Source organism: Nilaparvata lugens, chromosome 3, assembly GCF_014356525.2.
Source record: "Nilaparvata lugens isolate BPH chromosome 3, ASM1435652v1, whole genome shotgun sequence".
Classification (NCBI taxonomy): domain Eukaryota; kingdom Metazoa; phylum Arthropoda; class Insecta; order Hemiptera; family Delphacidae; genus Nilaparvata; species Nilaparvata lugens.
The window spans coordinates 46,681,040-46,702,756 of record NC_052506.1 but is presented as its reverse complement, the minus strand read 5'-3'; the positions used below and the strand labels follow the sequence as shown (position 1 = coordinate 46,702,756).

Here is a 21,717-nt window from a genome sequence, read left to right as displayed (position 1 = left end):
CCCGGAGACGGAGGCGCCCGAGGACACCCGACCGGTATCAAGACGAGGAGGACAGCATACAGGACCGTAAGAACATGCATCGCAAGGCCCAGAGGCAGAAGAAACGGAGGAACCGCGCGCGCCGATGGAAGCCACATGCACGTTTTAAACGCCCGAGGAGGACACCGGACCGGCACCAAGGAAGACAGGAAGCCGACAACCTGCATCCGCGGCACATACGTTTTAAAACAGATAATCAGCGGTGTGACCGGCAAAATGGGCTAAAGAAATGTGACAAAAACGGATTGAATGAATGTATTAAAAATGGAACCGATAAGACTACTATGGATTCGTGCATGGGCAACAATGAAATGGAAGATGGACTAATGAACAATGGAAAGTGGTTAATAAAATCAAAAGAAATAAGAAATAATGGCAATAAAATGGAAGTACCTGGCTACTATCTGATGAGAAGTTATACTATGCAAAAGATTATAAATGTTTTGATATGGTGTGTAATGTTTATAATAATGGCTGTGATATTAATAAAAGACTGTGTTGTGGATAGGACGAAAAATATTGTATTGTTGTTGTTAAATGGATCTATTATTGATGATTGGAAGTGTTATATTATTGAATTGTTTATTATGATGATGAAGCCTAATAATGAATTTAAGTGGATAGTCTTGAAAGAAAATAAATGGAAGGCTTTGAATCAATTAAAAGGAATTATCATAAATGAAGCTTGGAATTATTTAAAGGAATACACAAGATACCGGGGTTTTAAATTCATGAAGATAAATTATCAATTAGGACAGCCTCACCAATGGACAACAGATAACCTCACCAGCCTACAACATCTACAAAACAGAATGCAAGAAGATGCAAGTAAACCACGGGATTTTTACATGCAATATCGTCAAATTTGAAATAAATACGATAAGCAATCAAGAAAACATTATTATCAAACCGATTACTAACCTTTCGTAATAAATTTAATCTTGGCATAGGACCGCGTGGCAACAATCCAATGTTTTAATTCCTTCCAGCCGTTAGAAGCCTGCAATAAGAAAAAGAATAATTTTTAAATGTGTAATTAAATTAGCTACATCCACTAAAAAAGGACACAAGCGGGGATAGTATATTTAAAATTTGTAAATTACCTTTAAAGAGAAAAAAATGCAGCAGTTAGGTTAATTATGAAATTCGACAGCAAATTCTGTAGAATCAGTGACCAGCTGGGCAAGGCCACCTGAATCAAATATGTAATGCCTGCAAACATAATTATGATTATGAAAAAGTATGGTTACCCCAAAAATTGTTATTTATCATTGTTATTTTTTATTGTTATTTATCATATTTATTAATGTCGGTATATTTATTTATATGTTTTATATTTATTACTTTTAATTATGCCACGTTCGTTACCTGAAAAGACCTAAAGTGAATACAAGCTACCAAAAAACCAAAGAGCCATTAGCAAAGGAAAAATATTGTACCTGATGTATAGAAAATTATTTGTATTAAGACCTAAGAAATACTATAAGATATAAGCCCAGAAGTTTGTGAATCGAAATTATTGTCTAAAAGGAATCATTTATGAGAATTATGAAATGTGTGTAGTTAGGTTGGCGGCCCTGCAAGCGGCGAATTTAAAAATTACTATGTTTTAAGTGTTGTCAGGAGGAGTGCGTTTAGAAGTTTATATTTATGATATTTTATGTGTGTTGAGGAGGAGAATTTGTTATTGTATTTGATAAAGGTATAAAGGAGATGCAGCAAATATGTCTGCGAACTGTGATAGAAGTATGAGAGTATAATTTATAAATAAAGTATAGTGTATATCGATGTATTGAAGGGTGGGTTTTCATTAAAAACATTGTGATTCTCAAATATTTTGAATTCAAACCCAGGGGCGCGTGTAAAGTATTAAATCTGGGTAGATAAAAAGCCCTAACAGAAACAGTAATAGGTCTGAAAATAAAGTAACTGGCTAATATCGCCAAATAGATAATAACTAAGATTAGATAGCATCAGCTTGTTCTGGCTAAATGGTACAAAAACCTAAAAAGGATTTGAAGGAATTTTATTGCTCATAAATAGATTATTATATAAAATATTTGAAGATTGAGGTTATGTACATGTATTCACGGATCGGTGACCTAGAGATCGATCAAACCGAGAAACGTAGAATCTGACCAAAACCCCTTGGCAGAGCTTTATTGCAATCAGATGGTGTGCAATGTGAAAAAACACCTGATCACGTGGCTAATTATTAAGTAGCATGGAATTAATATTAATGTATAGAATATTAGCTAGCATATAAAGAGCATAAATAAAAAACCAAATAAAAATAATTTAATGTATTCAGGAAATAAGAGGTACCAGGCGCATGAATACCGAATAAAATTTGCATGCACCAATAGTAAAACGGCAGTTAATAGGCGGCAATTGTAGGCCAATTCAAAAATATTTATATATATTTCTATAAATGTTCGGAATCTATGTTGAATTGTTATATAGTCTATGTTATCAATATGGCTCGAAAGCAAAGAAATTATTAATCATACAATCTAAGTAATATTTTGGTATTTTTTGTAAGATCTATTTGAACCTAAATGGCGGAGGACTAAGATATTTAAATTTTATGCTAATTTGAAAGTCGGAAATAGGATTTGTAAAACTTGAGAAAGGAGAACCAGCACTCGCCAGCCAAATGCCACCATAAGAGGACCCCAAATATTTTAGAGCGTAGTACCTTACTAATGATTTTGTAAAAGTTAAAGTTAAATTAAATTATTAAATTTCTTAAAAGACTTCGTGATGCTATTGTGAAGCAGAAGTCATTTTCATTTTTAATTAAATTTCTAACCCCTTGGAGGAGACGATTCCGGCTACCATATTCCCGGACCACATGGAGTTGGATCAACATCGGCGGCTTACAAGAAGATTTTCGACACGTGAGTGATAAATTTGAATTAGTGATGGGCGCCCTAGTGCTTCGAATTAATCTAATAATCAAAGCTAGCTCGTCGAAAGGGTTTTTATTATAAATTAAGAAATTAATAAGAGTAATACTTGCGCAAGTAAAATTAGTATTAAAGGTATTTCATTGAAAGAAAAATATAGATCAATATTTCAGAAATTTCTATTAAATCAAAGAAGTACAAAATCTAGGCTATTAAAACATATGCATATGATATTTAATTTTTGCAGTATAATTTGCGATAGTTTATTATAGCTCTAATTCACTAGATGAATGGCTCTACCTATTCCGTCAGGTGCCGAATCTTGCACCCTGAGATAAAAATATATATTCGATACAAAGAAATCTACTAAGTACTAGAGATTTTAATATATATATATATTTGGATTATTAGTGGCTAATTTATCAAGCTGATCTTAAAGCACATATTTTTAATTGAATTGTCCAAGTCGACAAGTATTAGCAAGCGCATATCGCAGCTACATGCAAAAGAATGCATATGATTTTAAGATAAAGGCACATGGTAATGATTCGTGCCATAAATCTAGAATATAAAGTTTAGCCTGTGATATTTTACTGATTTCAATTATTGTTCTATTTTTATATTATATTTTTTATCGCTCTTTATATATTTTTTGCCTCGCTTTATTTTTTGCATTATTTGTTTAATATATGTATGAAACGTTCATGGTGTGCAATTTATTTTTTATTCCTCAACACTATAGTATAAGTATCATATTTATATATATTTATTATTTATTGAATTACAAGAGTTATAGGAGAAGCCCATATCTAGGCCTATCAAGATTTTTTAAGACTGAATACTATTAGAAAACCACGACCTAATTATATCAAATCTCATGCTTTACCGACTGATGCCAAGCAGGAGGCTAATCGTTATTTAAATATAAAGAATAACGTGACAATCTGCACTAGATTTCATCACATCCCATAATCGTCTGGTTATTCCTTATAATGATCACAAATAGACTTTACTTTTAGGTAAGTACATAGTGTAACTTGATAAATTTATGTACAATATGTTTCATCTGTATGAAGTGCTACGAGTTTATGAATATGAAGTTCTTGTTCTATCTATAGAAACTCTTAGTATAAACTCTTATATGAAATTTCAGTTTATATATTTTATTCCACATCAATTTTTATATTGAATAATACACACATCATGATCCATTGTATATTAACAAACCTTTCGACGAATTCAAGAAGTCATCATCTTCTGTGTATCAGTTTTAATTCAGGGAAATACTGTAATTATCTCTTATTTATTCCATACTACGAGTATGAAGATAACAAGCATATATTAGGTGGTTGGATGGACCAGTCGTGAATAAGAGTTTATAATTACATGTTGAATCATAAACTAAGCCTCTGCTACATTGATCAGCAAAATTAGATTTACTCCGAATAAGCATAGAATTGAAAATTCTAATGTGAGTAAATTCTTATTTGGAGTAAATATAACTTAATATAAACATGATATATGTTTTATTATCTTACTTAGTGAACATAATTATATGTCGAATCATAAACTAAGCCTCTGCTACATTGATCAGCAAAGTTAGATTTACTCCGAATAAGAATTTACTCACATTAGAATTTGCAATTCTATGCTTATTCGGAGTAAATCTAACTTTGCTGATCAATGTAGCAGAGGCTTAGTTTATGATTCGACATGTAATTATAAACTCTTATTCACGACTGGTCCATCCAACCACCTAATATATGCTTGTTATCTTCATACTCGTAGTATGGAATAAATAAGAGATAATTACAGTATTTCCCTGAATTAAAACTGATACACAGAAGATGATGACTTCTTGAATTCGTCGAAAGGTTTGTTAATATACAATGGATCATGATGTGTGTATTATTCAATATAATAATTGATGAGAAATAAAATATATAAACTGAAATTGGTCCGCATTAACTTTTCGTTTCGATTGCGATATCTTGAAAAATGCTCAATTCTTTTAACTACCTTTACCTTCGATTCAACATTATTTTCATCTTATAGAAGGAATCAATCTATTTTTAAATGTTTCAGAAAACAAGTAATTCAATATGTTTAGTTTATTTGAATAGGGCTACTTAAATTACTAGTACCCTTTTTATTTTCTTCGAGACATGACTAGTTTTGGGTATCTATCACATTGCAAATTTTGACACTTGATAATGGGATAAATAGGCTACCCAAAACTAGTCGTATCTCGAAGGGAATGAAAATAATAGCAATAATTCTTTGTAATGAAAATCAAATATGTTTCTACAAAATGTTATGTATGTTGGTTGGAAAATTTATTAATATTCCATTTCATTAAAAATACTATATTAGTTTGAGTTTTATATAATATGATATGAGAAGTTATTTGAAAAATTGACCGGCTTGAGGAAAAAGAAGATTTTAATTCTATAAAGATGGAGATACAGGAAGAAATTCCCTGCTCGAGGGAATTGTTTACCTCTTTCAACTTGTCTTCTTTTAAAAATGATTGATCAAAAGAGAACTTGTGATGTGTTATTTGAAAACCTTCATGAAGCTGTTTTGCAGAATACCAGTATTGCAACTGACGTTCGCTGAACGATGTAATTTCGTAGAACTTATGTACAAGCTTTTCCCATTTGAAAATTATGGTATGTATTACCATGCACTCGACGTCTACAAAGTGTTCAGATTACATGTAAGGATTTCATATACGACAGCTTCAACACCATACCTCTTCTTTATTATTCAACACTTTAAACAAATTGTAACTTTTTGAAATTTATCATTTTTACTGTTAGAATTCTCATATTTTGTGATTCCAATAGACAGGATGTGAGTCAACAAAAACTAATCTTTATTTTTAATTCAACAAAAATAATAGTAATCGGTGCATTTCACACGATTGAATCACTGAACATCATTTCTGAGGTCTTTCAATAATATTCTGCAATTGAAAACTGTGATTTATTCACAATGGAATGTTGAAAATGGAGTGAAAATACAGATTTTTTGTGATTTTCCTGTATGTTTTGTGATAACTTACAAATTGTATTAGATTTATTGACACGTTTTACATAAATTTCAACCATATGAACTTGAAAATGTTTGGACAAATTCACGAAGGACGACATTTGTAACAAAACAATGTTCATGGAATCTGGGAAAATAGAAATTGCGGAGAACTTGGGGAGATCATAATCAGATAGAATTTTGTGGTATTACTGCGATATTTCTCAAGGAAGACTAGCTACAAGAGGTTCTGCAATATCAAAAAAATGGAATGCATCGTCACAATTTAATCTAATAATTATTCTTTACATGTAGGCTACATTGTAAAAAGTAGATTGATAATAAAGAGCGGGAAAAACAAGATTTAGTAGGATGTAGACATTCTCCCTCTTTATTTGGCATAAATACTGTTTTAGAACATTTTTTCATGATTATGAAAAAAGTAATTTTAATCTGAAACCTTTTCAAGGATTTCTCAATTTCATCAAAAATCTTTATTTCCTTTATACACTTCAATTATACAACATTTTGGACAATAGCATAGCCACCTCTAACATTAGAGGTGGCTATGACAATAGTCTACTACAATATTGGGGATGAAATTTCAACGTGATGATCTCTAGTTGTAAATCATCTCTAGGATTTAGTCATAAATTTGGAAAAGGTGAAACACGTGAGACCAAAGATTGTTTCAGCTATGGACATACAGGCTATATGGCTATAGGATACATGTATCCTATGAAAGACCCTCAACTTTCTCTAAAATGAAAGCACTTTAATTTTGTTCACATAATTATCCTCAACTTACTGCCAAACTATCAACATTAGACATGATGTGGTTTCTCACAGCAACCAAACTGTTTTCCTGTACTACAAAATAGTTTATCCTCAAAACAAAAACCTTGATCGCTTGCTCAATAAATTATACATGCAACATAATTTATATTTCTTTTAATTGGTTGTGTTTACCATATAATGACTTAATTTGTAATTAATTTTTCTCTTATTATTTTTGGAGAGAACATTATTTTTATTTTGATTTTATTATCTCCTTTTACCATTTATAAATTTATATAGAGCTCAGTTGTAAGGCCCATTGACGGCTCAAATGATACATTCAGGCCAGGTGGGACCTTCCCGCAACGAACTCCTCTCCAACAAAAAGCCATACGAATTCACTTATTTCCTATTTTTTTCTGACTTTGTCTAGTTATTGTTAATGACATGTTAAACATCAGATGTTTTGTCGTTTAGAATTTTAACATGGGTATAATTTTTGATGATTTAAGTGAAATTTTTCGTGATTGTAAAGGAAAATTTTTGTTTGGATTTGTATTTTTAAATTAATTAATCTGTTAAATTCAAAATTATTGTAGTACATACATTTTTTGGACTCAAAATAGTATGCGAATTAAGTTATCATTTACATAACCTCTAGACTGTGTATTCCAAATTAAGGTTTAAAGCAGTTTTGGGCGGATGCCTGTTGTTTTTACCTGCATTGTATCTATTGTCTATGAATAAATGATTGAGCAGTTTCAGTTTCGTGTGTTTGGCCATTGTTTGGAAGGAAAATGATGGGTGAAAGGAGCGGGTAGGCCGCTGTGTGAGTAACTGAGGACTTCCGGACGGTTTGAATATGGTGTTTGGATATGTTTTTTGCCCGGGAACAGGCCCTGGAGTGTTGGTGGGAAGTTCGTAAGCACCCTGTATAATATAGTCTCTGGTATTCAGTATATTTAGTTTTCAGTATAATTTAGTTTTCATAACATTTTTCTTCACTAATATAAAATAGTTTTTTCCTTGTTTCTTTCTCTCAATTTTCAATTTCTTTGTAAAATGATTATTGTATTTTTTTTTTGATTGGGGAGCAATTTTTGGGATTATCCCGTATGCTCCCATATTGTTGTAAATAAATGAATAAATATTGGAGCCAAGTGCTATACGAAGAAGTCCTAGTAAGTTACCAATTACTTCTTTTTATTTATCTATTTACCGTATTCAAATTCTTAAGGGACTCTCCACGTCAACAAATAAAAAAGTTATTCTATCCTATTCTCAGTAAAATATTGAAATGAAACATTAAGAAATAACAATCAAAAACCAAAAAGAAGAAAAACCAAAGAGTAGGAACATTATACACCCACACGAAGAACAATCCTCCTATACCTCCTCATGGACACTCCGAAAAAATCAATATCAGCTACAGCAGCCTCACAAGCAAAGCAGTCTATTCAATCCAATATTATAGGCATATGCTGTAGTGTGGAGACGTCTCCGGGAAATGGTTCTTGAACGTGTCCCTCTAAGAATATAGAGTTCGATGCTTTGCGTTTCTTAGGGCCATATGCTAACACTACGTTTACTTGTAGATAAGGTTGCATTTATCATAATGTGTTTCATATGGGGTTTAAACGAACAGCTGACGTTTCTTCGTTTAAACCGAGTATCTGCATACATGCCTGTTCGTTTGAACCCCGTATAAAAGTATGTGTTTAACACATTATGATAAATGCAACCTTATCTACAAGTAAACATGGTTTAACGTTGAACGTGAATGTTGCGTATGGCCCTTACTATTGTGCTTTTCTGTTAGAAATGAATATTGTTTGTCACTGACCTTGAGTATCTTGACGACCTCCATGGGGAACTCGACGGCCGTTGTGTTGACGACGCGCCGATAGATGCGGTCGACGAAGATGCCAGCGCGGATGGCATGCGCCACCGACTTGAACTTGGGCTTCTCGTCGTTCTTGCGCCGCGTGGTGGCCAGCTGCCGCGTGAACGTGGACGCCAGCCACTCTCGCACCTCCTGGGGCACCGCGTCCGGCTGCACCTCCGACAGCTCGTCATCCTCGTCCGCTAACCGTCTGCAAGTCCCCCCAACAACACCGCACTACAGGTTAGCAAAGTCAGCACTTGCCTCGTTGCCACACAGGCACGCAGTCACACAACGGCAGACACAGTTTGATCTCTATATTAATATTTTTATTCCATTCCCTTTAACAGAATACTATTGTTTGCTTCTAGAGAAGGACGTAACTACAGAGGTTTTTTGTCCACTCCTATCTAAGGACTTCTTTACACAGTCATATTTGGTCAAATCCTCTATTGTTTCCACTCATCAAATATTTGATAGTCTCAACAAGGGTCTAATCAAATGTTTGATAAAAATTGGCCAAATACCTGTGATCATATATGAAAATATAAAAAAAAAGAAATACCAATGGCTTTTATCCAATTATATAGATGACACTTCAAACAATAAATAATATTATTCATTACAGGCAATTTTCCTCGTGGCAAAGTACATTAAATATTGAGTGAATATTATGATCATCATATTATATTACATTACTGAGCAATGGAGCCCTACTGTCAAATTTTGCTACCTGTAACATGAACTAGAGTATTACTTTTCCTTCCTAGGGAATAGAAAGTATTATACTACTGGGTGTTGAAAATAGATTTATCAGGGAGAGAAACTTCAACTTTAGTATCTAGATGCGTAAATAGCTCTGCTTATGAAGCCAACTTGAAGAATAAAACATAGCAGTGCAAAGTATAGATATAGAAGATATAAGAAAATGATAGATATATTAGATATAAGAAGATGGTTTGGTGGAGATCAAACTCTGATTAACGTTTGTGTAACCGATCTTGAAATTTATTACAGCATAAACAGAGATTACAACAATATGAACAAAATAAGTACCTAACACAAAACTTTTGAAAGGCCACATTTCTGGAATCGCTGCTGCATTGCAGAATTATATTGAACCTAAAGTCGCGGGGTATTCATTATTATCAAGGAATCCATCATTGGAAGAGAAGAATATTTTCTCGCAACCAGATTTTCGAAGAGATTCTAGATAACATACACTTAATCCATGTTGATCAATCAATCTATTTGCGCTAAACTAATTATTACTTTTTGCCTATTATTTATGAGCTCCTGCTTATCCTACGCCCATAAAGATATATCATTTAATATTCCACCAACACAAAAATGCTTTTGTAAACACGAATCTAAATATTCCTGAGTTCGATGTTCTTGTATTCTCGTTTGAAGAAAGTATCTATTTGAAATTACACAAAATTCATCAAGTAGGTATTACAAAAGACGTATTTTCGCAAGACAACTCAGTAGATGTTTTTTTTTCTTTAGAGTCTAGGTGGCTCAAGAAACAAGTTTATAAATAACACTTTTTTCCTCATTTTATGAAGCTTTGAAATCTCTTCAATCTTCGAATAAACGAGAAGCGTTATCCAATCAATATATTGAATTCAATTATTAATAACGTATCAATTGATATTATAAATTTATTTTTATAAAATTATAATTCGAAAGATAAAAATGGAACAGATCAATTACAACAGGACGTGATATTCAATCCAAAACGATATTCGCGTTCAACGGCCGCAGGAGATTGAAAATTGAAATATTCCATCTAAATCTTCACAAAATGCATTCAAATTCATGTGAATAACGTCTAGATTCCAAAATTATACATGATTTACTATTATACAAAATGGAACAAAGTACATAAATCCTGATGAAGAATTTCAACAAAAACATTTTTTATAATAGAATCAATAAAGCAAGAATAAGGCGCTTCTATAGAAGATGGACTTCAACTCACAGCAGTGAATTCAAATGAACTCTAAAAGAAAAAAGAATTATATTATTAAGATTTAGGTACCGTACTGTATGTTGGCTGTAAATTATTTTAATACCCTATTAAATATTAAACTATTCCAATTACCCTAATTTCATTTATATTTTTTAACTAATCTAATAGCCCTAATTTCTATTCATTAATAATGCATGAGGTATTGCATCAAAATTCTTCGTCAGGTCCAAGAAAATCGTCAATTGTTTTTTATATCATGAAATACAAAATTCACACGAAATAGAAACAGAGTACTATAAATTATTTATTTGCAAAATATGCTGAAAATGTTATGAATAGAAGTGAATTTTATTTTATTATCTTAAGAAAAGTCATAGTAGGCCTATACTGTAGCATACAGAGGAACGGTAATTTTTATGGTTGTCTGATAATATAGGATTCGCATTGATACAATGTAAATCCAAGCAGTAATCTTCTAGTAAATTTCAGATTATTGCGCTATAAAACTTCAGGTGGGCTCAGGGAATAGAGGATCCATAGCAAAAGTTACTTCTAACAATACTTGGCTGAGAAAATATGAGCTGCTACCTGATACAACTTATATGACACTACACAATGTGAGCTATAAAAATCGGAAGCTTTCATACTTCAAATATGAGCCAAGGATATATTTTATATCCAGACTGACATTTTTATTTTCAACTAGCTTGATGATTATTCATATCACTCCATGCTTGTCTCATATGAATGAACATGTTCATTATCTATACATTATTCATGCTTGGGTTGAAGTTTCTTGGTGAGTACAGAAATAATATTCTCTCCTCGATAATGTTATAATAAATTTATATTCTCTATTACAGCATCCTACCATATTTCGAGGCAGATACATAAGGATAAATAGCCCTTGAACGCTTTTTAATTCAATAAGACCACTAGACAATTAGCTTGCCCTAATTGGATATGGTAAGAAAAGTTAAGTTTCAATGCTCGTCGCCAGTTAAAACTCAACAAACATATGACGATGATTGATGATGCCAGTGGCAATGAAACTCATGTGACTATCAAAGTGGAACAATAGAACGTATTGTCTCTCTTAATTATCGAATGATTCTCTATATAATATCTGGTGGTTATAATATAGAGGGTACAGACCTACCCGCCAAAATATCCACTCCGTTGATTGCTGCTATAATTCAATTCTAAACTTCGACTATTTCACATTTATAGGATTCCAAGATGGGTTAAACAAGGAATTTCCATCAGATACTGAAATGCATTTCAGTTCATGCCAATGACAGGTTTGACAGGCATTAGGCCTATGGCACACTCAGCCACCATGGACGCTCCACCACAGACTTGATTCTGGTGGCAAAGTATTCGTTATAAAACGAATTTTATAAATTTGTATTATGTTTTTGTGAATAAAAAGCTATTTGATTTGATTTGAAACGCTTCATTAACATAACCACCAAAACTGCCACCAAGCGGAGCAAACAATATGATCATAAAAATTATAAACAGAGTTGGTGAAAATTATGGAAACAGCTTGATATTTCTTTTACAAGGATAGTTTAACAGTAGATTTCATTGGGGATCATATTGGAAAGAAAAAAAACATTTCTGTCACTTCAAAATTTTGGCCCGCCATTTTGAAACTAACCTCATTTTATCATAGGAAGGTGGTCATATAATACATGATTTCGATACAGAATTTCAAGAGAATAGCAAAAACCGCACATCGATATCTCAAACCATTTCAGAGTAATTCACATTATCTTATAAAATACTAATACATAATACAAAATGAAATAAATTAGTACATAGAAAATTTGACCAAAATTTTTATACGACACATAAGTATTTTCTTTCAATGGAATATGATCCCCAATGAAACCAACTGTCAAACTATCCTTGTAAACTAAATATTGTTCACAATTTTTACCAACTCTTTACATTTCAACCAATCAGAGGTCACGAATATATGGTAGTGGTGGACTGGGTGCCGCTTGCACAAAAGGCGGTTAAATTTTAATCATGATTAATTACAATCAGAGAAGGCAATCAGTGTGGCAGTGTGCAGCGTGTGGCAGTGTGCAGCGTGTGGCAGTGTGCAGCGTGTGGCAGTGTGCAGCGTGTGGCAGTGTGCAGCGTGTGGCAGTGTGCAGCGTGTGGCAGTGTGCATCGTGTGGCAGTGTGCAGTGTGGCAGTGTGCAGCGTGTGTGCAGTGTGCAGCGTGTGGCCAGTGTGCAGCGTGTGGCAGTGTGCAGCGTGTGTGCAGTGTGCAGCGTGTGCAGTGTGCAGCGTGTGCCAGTGTGCATCGTGTGGCAGTGTGCAGTGTGGCAGTGTGCAGTGTGGCAGTGTGCAGCGGTGGCAGTGTGCAGCGTGTGGCAGTGTGCAGCGTGTGGCAGTGTGCAGCGTGTGGCAGTGTGCAGCGTGTGGCAGTGCAGCGTGTGGCAGTGTGCAGCGTGTGGCAATGTGCAGCGTGTGGCAGTGTGCAGCGTGTGTGGCAGTGTGCAGCGTGTGGCAGTGTGCAGCGTGTGGCAGTGTGCAGCGTGTGGCAGTGTGCAGCGTGTGCAGTGTGCAGCGTGTGCCAGTGTGCATCGTGTGGCAGTGTGCAGCGTGTGGCAGTGTGCAGCGTGTGGCAATGTGCAGCGTGTGGCAGTGTGCAGCGTGGCAGTGTGCAGCGTGTGGCAGTGTGCAGCGTGTGGCAGTGTGCAGCGTGTGGCAGTGTGCAGCGTGTGGCAGTGTGCAGCGTGTGGCAATGTGCAGCGTGTGGCAGTGTGCAGCGTGTGGCAGTGTGCAGCGTGTGGCAGTGTGCAGTGTGGCAGTGTGCAGCGTGTGGCAGTGTGCAGCGTGTGGCAGTGTGCAGCGTGTGGCAGTGTGCAGCGTGTGGCAGTGTGCATCGTGTGGCAGTGTGCAGCGTGTGGCAATGTGCAGCGTGTGCCAGTGTGCAGCGTGTGCCAGTGTGCATCGTGTGGCAGTGTGCAGCGTGTGCCAGTGTGCATCGTGTGGCAGTGTGCAGCGTGTGCAGCGTGTGGCAATGTGCAGCGTGTGCCAGTGTGCATCGTGTGGCAGTGTGCAGCGTGTGGCAATGTGCAGCGTGTGGCAGTGTGCAGCGTGTGGCAGTGTGCAGCGTGTGGCAGTGTGCAGCGTGTGCAGCGTGTGGCAGTGTGCAGCGTGTAGCAGGGTGCAGTGTGACATGCTCCCTTAATCGCTTGGTGGCTCCATCATGGTGGCCGAATGTGCCATAGACCATAGTGTAAGCAACACATTTTGAACGTGAAAATTTATGATATGCAAAATTTGAAGGAGAAAAAAATTAACGAAATAGTTGTTTTTGCATTAGTTGTGAAAGTAGGAGGAAAATGATTCATGCACATTTCTGGAGCATTCATACTATTTTCATAAAATTTTCTACTCTAGGCATTATATTATAATTCGTTTGGTTTATATGAAATACATAATATTTTATATTTTGTTTTTAATTCGTATTTCATGTTGATTACCCTATATAAATCGGTAATTATGAGTTTCCAGTTATGGATGAACATGTATATTCCACTCGTCGAAATCTTGCTAATAAATTAAAAGAACCCTTCACAAGAAGTAGAGTGGCCTCCTTACATGCTTTTGCTAAGGGACCACGACTTTTCAATAAACTGCAATCAGATATATCAGATGCACCCAGTTACAATTTGTTTAAGAATAGACTTAATCGCTTCTATGAAGAAAAACGTTTAATAGAGGTGTAATATTATTTACATTTTTTTGCTGTCTTCATTCAAATGTAATTTATTGTTGAAGATTCATAATCCCATTTTGTGAAAAGCACACTGATTATTGTATAAAATTTACTTTATTGTTTGATACATCAAAATTGTTATTGTATTATAATTAAGTTGACTCAACTAGAGAGAGAGACATCCCTAAAGAGGGATGCACTGTGGTTTTTTCTGTTACATGCTTAATATTATTATTTATGTTCAATTATTATGCTTAAGGTATGTATTTGTATTACCAATTGTAATGTTCAACCATTATGTTTAATGTGTGTATTTGTATTACCAATTATTGTAAAAATGCAGTGAAATAAACGAATTATTATTATAAATTTATTGACGATTTTTTCTTAAATTATCCAGGTTACTGAACTTATTGAGCACATATTCTTATACATGTGTTTATATTATGAAAGGCTGGCATATTGATATTGGATCGGCTTGTGAAACTCCATTACTTGCAATCTTCATTGGCTGAAAATAAAAATTTGAAAAATTTACTTGATTTCTCCACCCTCAGTAGAATCCTTCATCAAAACTTTACCTTTCAAACTAAAACGCTTCATGGAATCTGTTAATGTTCCAAGTTTTCAAAAGTTTATAGCCTATAGCTTTCATCGATTACTCCATTTAGTTTTACTGTAAAATCTGAGCAATATTTTATCAAAATTTCCCCTCGAAATTGACGGTAGAATGTGAAATTTGTTTGAGGTGCAAAATATCATGCAGTAGTATCTAATAGGAATAAATATATACAACAGTAACTTATATCTAGCAGAAAGATACCGTATCTGATCCAATTGATTACCAATCTTATTATAAGGTATAAGCCAGTGATTCGTACCTTTTGCAGGGAATCAGAGACCAACATAGAATGTGGGATGTTTACGTCAATATGTTTTTCTGTGAGGATGGGAGGAACGCTTTCAGATAAATTGAAAACTCTAGCTGATAAGTATCCAGTAGCAATCTAGCAGCAAACAGCATCCCTTTTGGTAGATTGCACGTTATTCTGTCTAGTTCGACTTGCCTTACGTCTGATAGATGAAATTGTCGCTTTAAGCTACTATTAAGCTTCCATGTTATTCAGCTGAATTTTGCTGCCAGCAGTGAAATGTTCCTTTCTATATCTAGTAAGTGAGGATGATAGTATTGAATATGCTAAAAACTGAAAAGAAGTCGCTATTATAAAACCTAGCTGATAATTAGATTGGTAGAGGCAAGCTATCCTATTGATCGTCTATAATATCAACGGTATTGATGGGTAGAGGTAAAATAGTCAACGAAAAATAAAAACATTTAACGCACCGATGATCCAAGGGTTGGAAATAACATTCAGATGTGGTTATTCTAACTTAAGGTTACAAAATCCAATCCCTGAACAAAATCAGTTCAATAGTTGAACGATCCTAGTTCGTGTTCCGGTAGGCCGACATTCATTATTTCATCTGATGTATTTCTCCTTTTCCTTCTACGCTTTAATCTTCTGCAGTCAAATAGTTTCTTCTAGAAAAGCAATGTGAAAATCACTCCGAATACAAATAATTAAAGAATTAAAAGTAATAATTGACGTGTTCCTATATTAACATTCACGCTCCATGTCCAAATAACACGAGCGAATCTCATACGCCTCTCAATAATATTGTTAACTAGTTATTTACAAAACATATTTATCTATTCATCTAATATCTAATATAGAGCAATGTTTTAAACTAGTTTTATTCTAGTGGAAAATCACAAGAAGCACTTCAACCAATGCTGTAGAATTGATTTATAAGGATGCAGTTTAAGGACCAACTAATGGACAAAATGAGGATATCTATTCTATTGTGAGTAATTTTAAAAATGCTTGAGTAAAAAAAACTTCTATTTGAGAATTTATGTACAAAAGATTACCAGAAAGTTGATAGGCTCAAAAGTGCACTTGAAGTATGTACCTAGTTTCATGTGAATGTCGTTTTTGTTTGGAGGAAAGAATAAATTATTCATTTTATACAAGAGCTTTTAAAATGATGAAAGTGTGTTCCTCATCAATAAATGTATACTATGATGAACATTTTATAATACGTTTTTCATGTCAAGGTTTACATCGTGGTAATTTACAAAGAAGAGGAAAAAATATTATCTAAGAAACTCGAAGTATTCCTAGTAGCAACAATAAAGAAATCAAGCTAGATTTGTTTCCAGCTTTTTAAGAAAACCTAGTAGAAAAGATCAACCAATTATTTCAAAATCCAAATATTGAATATATGAATCATAACTTGTTTTCATTACAAACAATTAAATTAAGAAAATTAGTCATCAATCTATGACTAGCCTAATTGGAATAATCATTGGTTGATATAATAGAGCTCTGATAGGAATAGACCCATATATAAGGAATCATAATGTCGTATATCTTCATTCTGATAATAAATTAGCCTACGATATAAGTAATTTAATTATAGCTCCTTCTATATCTTACAACATGTTGATGAGGAATCATCTTGGATTGATGAGGAATACACTTTTTCAAATGGATTTTGATAATGAAATAAGAAAACGTGTTTTATATTGCTAAGATTGTAAATGTTGCAGGAATGATTCATTCTGGTCTGTAGATTCAATGATGAAGCATAAAAAAGCTTGAAACTCCATCTACAATGGTACTTCGGACACAAGCAGACACACGAATGCTAGAGTATTCTATCAACTTATTACACAAACGAACCTCGATCTTATCTTAGGTCGGAGAGTCTTGTCCCCTGAGTCTAGTTGATCAGTAGTGACGCTGTTTTGGCTTACCAGTGATCTAGAAACGAATAAGAAAAGTGACAAAAATATCACCAAACAAATAACAAATTTCAATCTGCTTGGACATAAGAATGTCATTGGGTACTTCCCAATCTCTACTATTTCGTACTGCACTATAATATTATCATTTCCAGTTGTCCTATTAGTTAAATTTGAATTTTTCATTTTATAAACATTCAATTTTTCATAAATACATTGATGACACATGGAATGTATTGGTCACATAGCAACGAATTCGTAGTGAACCAATAATTATAATATTCTTAAAAATGTTATTTTGGTTAGGGGATATGTTTTGGTGATTTTTGGAAGACTAGCGGATGTTTGAGTTTGCTATGAAATCATTTTATAGAATACATGGATGATTATTATTGTTACTAGCGTATAATAATAACCACCAATGTAATCTATAAAATAGTTTCATAGCAAACTACATGGGTGGAAAATAGTCCGGGCGCAAATGTCATGAATAAGACATTTTTGAGTAAATAACATTTTTCAGTGGTCATTTTTGAGTAACAGCCGTGAAAGATGTCTCAATTTCTTCGTTAGGTCTAGCATAATAAGGATCGTGATGATGATAAGACGAAATCCCAGGCAAACACCTCGGAAACAAGATGGCCGCGAAAATTTTCAGGGTTTTGCTATATCGCTTGTAGGCCTACTTCAATAACCGTTCAAGATATTCAACCGTTTTCTTATAAGAAAATATTTCAAAAATCTTCCTCTTAGACCAGTCAAGGAAAGATTATAGAGGAAAAAGTTGGGAAGACAATTTTTGACCCCGCAGTTCTGTTTAGGGTAGTTATGGGGTAAACATATCAAAAGTCCCCACCCCCTGTGCTAAGGGAGTGGGGATGGTTTAAAGGTACCATTTTTTGGTTTCTTGCATAAAACTAAAAAACTATGTATCCTCAGGACTTGAATGTCATATAACAAACTAAAGCGTATATAATTTCCCACAATATTAACTTCTAAACTTTTTTTTATATCTCCACTAGTTTTCGAGATATCCGCTCTTGAAGGTGTGACATTTTTGGAAAAAAACACGTTTGCCACCATTTTTTTTTCTATTTTTGCTCTTTTAACTTTTTGAAAGTCGACGGAAAAATCCAAGCTGATTATGAGCTTATAAGGCATTAAATTCTCTTCAATTTTATGTATAATTTCATGCTTTTACAAATTTCCCTACACCTTTTGCAGCAGCTTTAGTGTTCAGTGTGAAATCTCCATTTTTTAAACAATATACAAATTGACAACCGAATTTGGAGGAAATGTTTCAAACAAAATTGTTGACTGCATCTTTGTTGAGACTAGTTAAGAAGAGAACATATCGAAAGTCCCCATTACTAACTCACTGACACCCCCTTCAAATGTCATGGTCAAACGATCAATTGTTGCAGCAATGAAAATTTCACCCCCTACATTGAAGCTGCTATAACAATGAGAGAAAAACTTGGAATAGTGAAATAATACATCATTTCGAAAAGAATTCAATGCTCGACAAACCTACGATAAGCATAAGTTTTTATGATGCATTGTTGGTGAGGTATCAGCCCTGAAAGAGCAAAACATTGGATAAAACCTGTTATTTCAACAACTACCCACCTTCAAGAGCGAATATCTCAGCAGCTGTTGGGAATATCACCAAATTCGACCAGACAAAAAGTGTAGAGAATTTATGAATGGAGAAAATATTATTTGAAATAATGAACAATAAATAATATCCAAAATGTATAATTTAATGAGTTCTAATTTTTATTTATTTGAAAATCAGAAAAATACAGATATAACAAATTTGCATTCAAAATACATGCCAACAATGTCAACAGCTGTTTGGGATGGCTGCAAGATGGCTGAACAAGCGCGCGACCTAGCGGAAAAAATCGTACCTAAGTTCATTTCATCCAGCTAAAAAGTACTTAAAACAGGTCAGAGATTTAGACTTATGGCTCAAATTACCGGAAAATGCTCAAAGTAAATTGATTTTTTTAAAATAACATAGACAACAAAGAATATTCATTGTAGTATTCTAATGTTTTTTTTTTATTTACATGTAGGCCTATATTGAATGGTGATTATTTAACCTCAAAATTGGAATTTTATAATGTGTGTTTGCTACATTTCTCATTGCTTGCAGTAAAATAATTATTATCAATAGAAGAGAAACATTATTTATTATTAAATGATGAGAAGTAATTATTCAATTATGATGTAGATTAACATTATTCTTGTATTGGATTTCTAGATTGAGACTTTATCATAAATGTAGCCATTGAAATGATATGATTCTTATCTAATCACAGTCATTGTTACCAATGTTATTTTGGTTTTTGCGCACTAATCCTCCATAAAACCTACCAACTATTTTGTGTTGCCATGTTCCAAATCTGGAGTACACAAAGTAATCACTTTGCGCACTAGTGCGGAAAGGTGATTCTTTGCGTTCTGTACTCAGTGCAGGAATGGTCACTTTTCAAGGTAACTGTAGGAAAAAACTTTTTTTCTAAATTTGTTCAAATTTCATTCCATTAACCTATAACTTCTTTTGTGTAAGAGATACCAAGAAATTTTGAATATATGAAATTTAGAGCGTTTCTTCAACTTTGGAACGATATATCTTAGTGCGCTGTACGTCGAAAAATGAGTTCTCCAGCGCCCTCCAAAGAAAACCCTGCATGATTTCTGTTGCGTTTTTCCATATGCATGAGGTAACAAGCTATAACTATAAAATCGATTTTTTCATGACTACTTTGAGATAGAGACTTGCAAATTGTCTCAATCTCTTCGTTACAACAAGACGAATAAGAATATTGATGATGGAAACAACGAAAATATTCGACATCATTGAAAAATACAAGATGGTTGTCATTATTGACAGAAATTTTCATATCGCTTGTTATTTAGTTATTGTGAGAGATATCAGATTGGTTTTACCACCAAAGTGTTCAGAATTAACCAAACAATAATGTTCGAGGGAATCATTTCATTTCGACCACTTTTTCCATTATTTATTCAACTTCAAAAACTTGAAACATACATTTTCCGGGGACAATATTTCACTTTCCACTCTGTATATGTATTCGCAGTGTACAAACACTAGTATTATTGGCACATTGTTGTAGAATATTTCCAAAGCTTTAAAATGACATCTGGTTGGAGGCTTAAAGTCCATATTTTACGTCTGGAGCGTCATCGGAAAAAGAGTAAAAAGTACTGTTTGCAGCGGAAAACACTCATTTTTCCACCAAATGCCAATCCCAAAAATTAGAAAACCGTGTAACTCATGACTCCGTGAAGGTACAGGGTTGGGAATGGTATCAATCTCTTTATAATGATGTGTAGAAAGTGATTATCCATGATGGCAATCTCAAAAATGTTTGTCATCATGGAAAAAACAAGATGGCGGCAAAAATATGTCGATTTTCAAGAAATCGTCTGTAATTCTAATAGAGTCGAGGATATCAGATCAATTAAGTCATCTGGAAGCTACAGAATAATCATACTACAATATCCGAAATATTTATCCAATTCCACCAACTTTTACTATGGTGAATAATCTTGTTTCCGAGGTGTTTCTCTGGGATTTCGACTTATCATCATCACGATCCTTATTATGTTAGACCTAAAGAAGAAATTGAGACATCTTCCACGGTTGTTACTCAAAAATGACTACGGAATAACATTTGCGCCCGGACTAAAAACTATTTTACAAAATAGGTGTGATCTAATATTTTGCATTATTTCTGAATTACCAAGTAATATAACGATTTGAATCTTAGAAATTTTTGAGATTAAAAAGATAGGACTTTCAAGAGTTTATTTATTGTAAAGATGTCGTTAAGTCATGTCAGAGGCTGAGGAGCGACCTGAAAACTCTGACACCAGACCTGAGCCAGCCAGCTCATTCGGCATTATTATTAGTATGGTTAAGAAGCCAAACATTTTCATAATAGGTCTAAGAATATACCTATTATCACCTAAAACTGGATAATCCTTCGATAAAAAAAAGCATTTTTTTTGAAAACTCTTGTATAACTTATTCAATGTTTTTGTGAAGCTTTAGATTTGAATTCGACGTTGAGGCCTGAAATTTTTTAATTGATGAATAAAATTATTAAATTAGGTAATTTAATCTTCTTTTTCAACATATTATTAATATGGCTTTGATTCTCGTTTGCCATAGTTGTACAGTATATAACTTCATATTACTACATTATCAGGCCTACAGTCAAGTGCAAAACAATTAATATTTTTCTATTTCTAGCTTATGAATTGTTGACCAGGATACCAGTAGCTTAATCGAATTATCATCAATTCTGTTAATTTTCTAAATACAGTATGTGTATTTAATGGATTGGTTTGATCTATTTGCTTGAGAGAAATACTTTATGTGAATATTCTTGAAAATTCTTTATTCATTAGAACATGATGATCTGTGGTCTAGAATGAAATCGTAGAGTTGTACAGGAGCAATAATTATATAAATGACACAAGAGGAAAGGATGCCTATCATTTGAAAGTAGA

The 21,717-nt window shown here is 33.8% G+C and overlaps 1 protein-coding gene across 1 annotated transcript in view; it reads right to left on the bottom strand.

Annotated features, from left to right (window-relative positions):
* Window positions 1–21,717, bottom strand: part of LOC111050664 (calcium/calmodulin-dependent 3',5'-cyclic nucleotide phosphodiesterase 1) — a 753,503-nt gene that overhangs the window by 41,298 nt on the left and 690,488 nt on the right. The window contains exons 7-8 of the mRNA XM_039423890.1: window positions 17,108–17,188; window positions 8,602–8,851 (exon numbers count right to left, since the gene is read on the bottom strand). Coding sequence (XP_039279824.1) covers window positions 8,602–8,851; window positions 17,108–17,188 — 331 coding nt within the window. The remainder of the gene's footprint in view (window positions 1–8,601; window positions 8,852–17,107; window positions 17,189–21,717) is intronic.